The sequence below is a fragment of the Labrus bergylta genome, chromosome 3, assembly GCF_963930695.1.
Source record: "Labrus bergylta chromosome 3, fLabBer1.1, whole genome shotgun sequence".
Lineage (NCBI taxonomy): Eukaryota > Metazoa > Chordata > Actinopteri > Labriformes > Labridae > Labrus > Labrus bergylta.
The window spans coordinates 10,001-17,500 of NC_089197.1; the positions used below are offsets into that span (position 1 = coordinate 10,001).

General features: G+C 41.7%; 1 protein-coding gene across 5 annotated transcripts in view; it reads right to left on the reverse strand.

The window, feature by feature from the left end:
- The window catches only part of abcc12 (ATP-binding cassette, sub-family C (CFTR/MRP), member 12), a 37,532-nt gene that overhangs the window by 268 nt on the left and 29,764 nt on the right, over positions 1–7,500 (reverse strand). For 4 of the 5 annotated variants that reach the window (XM_020656890.3, XM_065952391.1, XM_065952392.1 and 1 more), the window contains 9 exons: positions 4,097–4,234; positions 3,807–3,996; positions 3,618–3,707; positions 2,806–2,995; positions 1,884–2,043; positions 1,683–1,761; positions 1,375–1,488; positions 260–424; positions 1–185 (listed from right to left, as the gene is read on the reverse strand). The exon at positions 1–185 is cut by the window's left edge and continues 268 nt beyond it. In XM_020656890.3, coding sequence (XP_020512546.2) covers positions 93–185; positions 260–424; positions 1,375–1,488; positions 1,683–1,761; positions 1,884–2,043; positions 2,806–2,995; positions 3,618–3,707; positions 3,807–3,996; positions 4,097–4,234 — 1,219 coding nt within the window. In that variant the 3' untranslated portion in view covers positions 1–92. The other variant, XM_065952394.1, reaches the window with a different exon arrangement.

A 7,500-nucleotide genomic window follows, 5' to 3' on the forward strand; every position in this document is an offset into this window, starting at 1 on the left:
TCCAACATACAACAACAGGCTGTGAGTCTCAGTTATCCTGGGGTTTGTGATGCTGTGGCTGTGCTAACCCAGGTGGAGCTTCAGGTGGAGCTTCAGCTGTTCACAGTGTTGGCAGCGTTCAAGAGGGAGGAGAACAAAGAGTCTGGTCTTTGTTTCAGCACATCTGGATGATCTAACTCTGCCACCTGTCAGACACGATGGATACAGTCAGTTTAAGGGTCATCAAAATGTCATCTTCCTGTGTTCCTTTTTTTTTTACCTCTCCGTTGTCCATGACCAGGATGCGATCTGCGTCTACCACAGTGTTGATGCGATGGGCGATGGTAAGCATGGTGCAGTCCTGGAAGGCTTCTTTAATTGTTGTCTGGATCAAAGAATCTGTCTCCGAATCGATGGAAGCAGTCGCCTCGTCCAAGAGAATGATCTGATGGACAACAGGACGGACAATGAAAGCAGTCCAAGAGATGGACATGGAAGGTAGAAAGCTAAGTTGACACAGGGTAGCTGGTAAATTATCACGAATGAAGAGGTCAAAAAGCTCCAGCAACACTTGTAGTATTAAGATGAACTTTATTAGACCAACATGTTTGGCCTTCATCAGGGTCATGAAATGGTCCTGAATAAATGGTAGGACAGCACAAGACACTTGGTAAGTGTTGATTTGATGACAGAGTTAACTCTCCACACACAGTCGTCAGCCATAGACACAGGAAGTGGGGAGGCAGGTGATGTAAAATGGAGAAAATCAGAAGCAGTTTTATTGGTGTTGCTGGTTTACATGTTTAGTTCGTTAATTCCTTGTGTTGTTGCTTAGTTGGTATTTTATGTCTTATTTGGTAATTGTCTATCTGATTGTTTTGTATGTTTATTTATCTTAATGTTTCCTAGTTTAGTCTTTAGTGTTTCCTGTTTTATTTTGTAATTTCTTATTCTTGGGTGTCTCTGTACGAGTGAGTATTGTTATGTTAAGTTGAGTTCTTTGTGTCTTTGGTGTTTCTCTCTGCCTCTGTGTGTTACCCTCCATGTTGATTACCCTTCATTGTCAGTGTTGGTCTATGTCAGTTGTATCCTCCATGTCGGTGTGAGTTGTCTTCTTTCCAGTGTTTTCCTCGTGGCTTCCTGTGTTTTGATCTTTGGTGGATTTTTTCAGTTTGGACATTTAAAGAGGTACAAGAAGTAGACTTTTTGTTTAAGAAATATTTCCGCTTTGATCTGCATTTCATCTGCACTTGGGTACAGTTCCTTTTTATTATTCCTCAAACTGACAGTTGCAGCACTGAAGACAGTTGCAGCAATTTTTAGGTTTTTGTGGAAAAAGCAGTTATAAAGGAAAGTAAAAATATCTCAGGATTAGGGTGGAATCCATGTACAAACCTTGGAGTTGCGGAGTAGGGCTCTAGCCATACACATAAGCTGCCTTTCTCCAACAGAGAAGTTCTCTCCATTCTCCAGAACCTGAGCCTTCAGTTTTCCCTCCAGTCGAACGATCTGAAGAAGAAATGTTTTATTTTGATGAAACAAATCATTCCTTTTTATCTTGACACTCCATGAGAAGGGCACTGTTCATAGTTTGGTCCATCCATCACGCATAACTGAAAGCAGGGGATTCAAAGTTAACGCTGTATACCTGCGTAAAGCCTGCACTACACCACTATCTGTGTTCATGTGTTGTATATACTGACTGAATCCTTCATGTAGGTCTTCTCCAGAACTGCCCAGATCTCCTCATCTGTGTAGTTATTGAAGGGGTCGAGGTTGTACCTGCAGGCAAACACACCCTTTATCTCTGTGACTTGATGTGTGGGTGTGTGTGTGTGTGTGTGTGTGTGTGTGTGTGAGTGTGTGTGTAAAGCTCTGCAGAGTAACATGTTAGCTGCGCTTACCTGACTGTGCCAATAAACAGCACAGGATCTTGTGGGATGATTGACAATTTACTGCGCAGATCCTGCAGACCAATGGACATGATATCCACTCCATCTATCAAAATGGTTCCTGCTGCCGGCTCCACAAGCCTGAATAGAGCAACACCTATAGAAGACTTCCCTACAGACAAAAAGCAAAGTCTACCTCAGCACAGTATCCCTAATAGTTTACAGAGGAGCGTGTTTCTGCAGAACACCTGGGTATATTAATCCAACAGGTGTTGCCCAGACACAGGGCTGTCAAAGATTGTACACATTAAGATTCCTTATTCTTTGATAAAGGGTAAATGTCTCCACTTCTTTGTTTTCATTATCTCAAGATTACAACCATTAAGGTTTTTGGTTCTCTGCCATGGTTCACTCTTGTTTGCATACTTTATTCCTTGTTTTGTTGCTCTGTTTTAGTTTGTCTTTTCTAAATTCCCCCTGCGTGCATTTCCCATACCTAATGTTTGCTTTCTTATTTATTATTCATTGCCTTTTGTGTCATCTCTTCTTTAACCAGTTGCCCTTGTTTTAATTCTGCAACCAGTCTTTAGTGTTTCCTGTTTTAATTTGAAGTTCTTGTCTTACATCCTCCCTTTGTCTACGTTCCTGTTTATTTTCCTGGTGGCTCCTTGTTATTTCTCAGATTGGTATTCATGTAAAAAAACCTGCAGATTGGTATTCATGTAAAACCCCATAGATTGGTATTCATGTAAAAACGCTACAGATTGGTATTCATTTAAAAAACCTGCAGATTGGTATTCATGTAAAAATCCTGCAGATTGGTATTCATTTAAAAAACCTGCAGATTGGAATTCAGGTTAATTTCTGTTCTACTAAATCTGTCTTTAAAAAGCATAAAACAGAAATGTTTGGAGTAAAAACAATCGAGTCTTACCAGATCCTGTCCTTCCCACAATGCCTAACTTCTCTCCGGCTCGGATTGGGAAATTGAGCTTGTTGAGGACGATGGGTGTATTCTCTCTGTACCTCATCTTATAGCCCTGGAAGGTGATGGCGCCGCTTTTTGGCCACTCCTCTGGGATTTGAGCCCCCTTCATGTGTCTGGGGGCCTCAGACGTACAACCCTGTTAAGCAACATAATAACTTGTTTCAGAGAGGAGGAATTTTGGGTGGGGGGTTACAGTTAGAGTGAGGGGTTAAAGTTAGAGTGAGGGGTTACAGTTAGAGTGAGGGGTTAAAGTTAGAGTGAGGGGTTAAAGTTAGAGTGAGGGGTTAAAGTTAGAGTGAGGGGTTAAAGTTAGAGTGAGGGGTTGAAGTTACAGTGAGGGGGTTAAAGTTAGAGTGAGGGGTTAAAGTTAGAGTGAGGGGTTAAAGTTAGAGTGAGGGGTTGAAGTTAGAGTGAGGGGTTGAAGTTAGAGTGAGGGGTTAAAGTTAGAGTGAGGGGTTAAAGTTAGAGTGAGGGGTTGAAGTTAGAGTGAGGGGTTGAAGTTAGAGTGAGGGGTTGAAGTTAGAGTGAGGGGTTAAAGTTAGAGTGAGGGGTTGAAGTTAGAGTGAGGGGTTGAAGTTAGAGTGAGGGGTTAAAGTTAGAGTGAGGGGTTAAAGTTAGAGTAAGGGGTTGAAGTTAGAGTGAGGGGTTGAAGTTAGAGTGAGGGGTTGAAGTTAGAGTAAGGGGTTGAAGTTAGAGTGAGGGGTTAAAGTTATAAGAGAGAGGGGGGTGAGGCGTTAGGGTTAGGGGGTCAGTCTCACCGTGATGTACTCCATCAGTCGTTCCACTGAGTTGAATCTGGCCTCCACTTCTGTTGCCTGCCTCACTACGAACTGAAGCATGCCCGTTAACTGGAAAACACAAAAAGAAATGTTTAGTGGTGTACCCTACCCTAACCCCTCACCCTTTTAAGAGATAAAGCACATGTAGGGGTAGGGGTTAGGGTTCACCTGTATGGTGTAGGACAAGGCCAAGCCTTTCATTGAAGGACTGATGAGCTCGTCACTGCTGAGCACGATGAGCAGAGCCACTAAAAAGGTCATTGTGGTCGCCATGAAGTCCAGCCAGAACGAGAGCCAGCGAGTCCCCGAGTGAAACAGGAGGTAATGGTTGGAGTTCAGGTCGTTCAGTGTCTTAAACCTACAACAGGAAGTCCAGGATACAGATCAGAAATCATTAGAAACTAAAGGATTGTCTTGTTGAGGATGGGGTTAGGGGGTTAGGGTTAAGGGGATCGTACCGTTGAACGTGACGCTCTCTGATGTTGTAGGCGTGGATGGTGCTGAGGCCCTGCACGGTGGACGTGGTTAGAGAGATGCAAGGAGAGCGACTGATGTTTTCCATCTTCTTCATCAGACGAATGCTCCTCTGAAACACGCTGCAGACGAATCAGAACCCACAGTCAACTCTAAATAATCCTTTCAGGGTTAAAACATTTAATCTTCACCATCAGAGGGGGTTAGGGTTAGAGGGGGGTGGTGAGGGGTTTAGGGTTAGAGGGGGGTGGTGAGGAGTTTAGGGTTAGAGGGGGGTGGTGAGGGGTTAGGGTTAGAGGGGGGTGGTGAGGGGTTTAGGGTTAGAGGGGGGTGGTGAGGGGTTTAGGGTTAGAGGGGGGTGGTGAGGGGGTTAGGGTTAGAGGGGGGTGGTGAGGAGTTTAGGGTTAGAGGGGGGTGGTGAGGGGTTAGGGTTAGAGGGGGGTGGTGAGGGGTTTAGGGTTAGAGGGGGGTGGTGAGGGGGTTAGGGTTAGAGGGGGGTGGTGAGGGGTTTAGGGTTAGAGAGCGCTCAGGGGCCTACCCGTTCAGACAGGTGTCTGTCACCCTGTAGGGTTAGTTTCTGTAGTCTCTATATTAAAAGTTCAGGGGCCTTATGTATAAACGGCGTGCCCACCAATATGTTGAGTACGCTGTACGTGTTTCACGCAAACATCAGAAAGTATAAAAATCAGCCCAACGTGACAACACCTTAGCCACTCAATTTACTGTTTTACAAAGTGGGATGAATGAAAACATGTTTTTCATAGTTTGAGGAAAGGGTTAGGGTCAATTAAGTTTTCTCTACTTTTGTGACATGTTAGTTATATTCATGACCCAAAGGGTTAGGGTAAGGTAAGCCTGTAGCACGGTGCACAGTGTGGCAAACCAACCCAGTGTGACTACAGAACCTGACTCGGTGCCGGACACCGACCCAAACGCAGCTAGCACCGTTGGGATACACAAAACCTGAAACAAGGCGGGAAGTTGAGGTTAATGTTTCTCCTCATTTTTTAACAAAACGTTTTAATGTGACGTATTCCAGGAATGTCATTCTTTTCTTATTCGCTGCATATATCTTTCATATCTTTCCTTGTCTTTACAGTCAGTCTGTGATTCAGCACAGCGTTAACAAGGACGCCACCTGACTGGCGCCCCTCGGCAGTCAAAGCCCGGGGAGTAGTGGATTCAGTGGTCAGCTGATTTGGAGACATTGGCCTCAGATACAGCGTCAAATACCCGAGAAACAAAACACAGAATAAAATGTGTTTTCTGTCCTCAGTCACAAACACGTGAACTTCACAGGCTGAAATCTTCTTACTGTAGCTGATATTAGCAGCCACGTTTTACAACCTCTCTTCCTGCAGGACTCAGGACTGTGGATTAACATGTTGGTGACTTTTTAACAAGAAACAAAGGAACTGATCAATGATTTAAGTCTCCCTCTCAGACAGGCTCTGGAGGACAGGATATTATAAACTGCTGCTGAAGACCACAGTGTTCAATTCTGCATCAATCAAACATTTATGTCTTTCTTCATCTAGATATTTGTAATTGTCACATTGAATGTATTGCAATCATCTTTTCAAACTCAAAATCTGATTTTCAGAATAGGAATAAGAGTTATAATAGTTTTAATAGGAATTTGACGTGGAGCGCTATTGCCATCTAGTGTTAGAATATCCATGAATATGTAACCTTCATAATTATACATTTAGACGTGTTAGACAATTTATTTTCCTACTTTATTAATATGTCTTATTAAGAATGTTGACTGTATAACATGTTTTTGTTCACCTACAGGCTGGGAGTAACTGAGGATGTTCCCAGATGGTGTTATTTTCATCTCAACATGAATCTGATAGAAATGTTTGTCTAAATATATGACGTGAACCTACATCAACATAGATCTGATAGAAATAATATTGAAATGAATGTATGGTGACGTATATATGTTTAGATTCTTATTCTTAATCTTATTGAGTAAACTCGGTTTAATTTAAACAATTGTCCTCCGGTCAGAGTGGGAGTCACCCTTCTCCTGCAGGCCCCCCTTCTTCGCCCGCAGCTGATAAGAGTTCACACTCAGCTCAGATTTCCAGTTTTTTTAGTTTGGAAAAGTTTTCAAGAGCTTCAGCTTCTTTCTCGCTTCTCTTCGGACTTCAGTCCAAATCACTTCTTTTAAGTTTGTGCCGTAGAGACGAATCTCTGCCGTACTTTTATTTTCAACGCACAATTTTTAAAAACATCAATTCTTTCTGGCTCAAGCAAGGCTTTTGAACTTTCTTCTCCAAAGTCTTTGCTCTTCAATTTTGAATGCCAATTCCTTTGGATTCATTGAGATGGCCATCCAGTTAATCTGAATTGGAAATGGACGTATCAAAAGACACTTTAATATTTTTCCTGTTGGATCCTCTTGGAGCGTCTGTGACGACGGCTGAACCGATGTACAATCTCCATCCCAGCTGCACACTCCAACCGAGGTGTCAAGGCATCTATTCTGGCCCGTGGGCCTCTCTGGGCCTGAAAAGAATCACTTGCCAGAGACTGAAACGCGGGACCAGTAGGGGGAGTTCAATTGAACACATCTCACAGTAAGACTGCTGTTTGCTGGTGTTGGAAGATTAAGTCACGAGTCGTGTCTATTCCGAGCCCTCCTTTAAATCCAAATAGAATCCCAAAATTTGTTTATCAACTTTTTCCCTTTTTTGATGATTTGCTGATTAAGTCATTCAAACAATACCGCATCTTATCTCATTACTAAATATATAATGTCCCCATATGTTATAATTGCATTATCCCGATAATAATCATATTCTTTATCTGTTTCATCTATACATTATTGTTTACCCTTTTTATTTTAAATTTTACACATTAAATTCAAGACTTTGTCTGTGTGTTTTCTTGTTTAACATTTCCACAACTTACTTCTTTCAAGATATGAAACTGACTGATTAATTAATTAACTTATACCGTTAAAGTTATTTTCTTCCTTTAACAGGTAGTGGTGCCCCCTTCTAAATCCGAGGTTAAATAAAGATATAACATCTTAATAAATTAATTATGCTACATTACGTTCCGTTTACAATGTTATTTGGCCCGTAGAACGCAGCATGTGGCGGATTTACAGTAATTTGCATTTTCACATCAAACTGGAGTTTGGTCTTTTAGAAAAGAAATTAATCAATAGATGAAATAAACAAATAAAATTTGATTATTTCAAGGAAGTAAAAAATAAAGAGAACATAAAAATGTAAACGCATGCAGGTTAAAAAAAACATTTGAATCAAAAGCAGAAGGGGAAGATTAAATTAGCAGTTTAAACATTTAGATTAATTAAATAAATAAATATGTTATTGAAAGTTATTGTTTGTTAAATTGGAAATAAACGGGT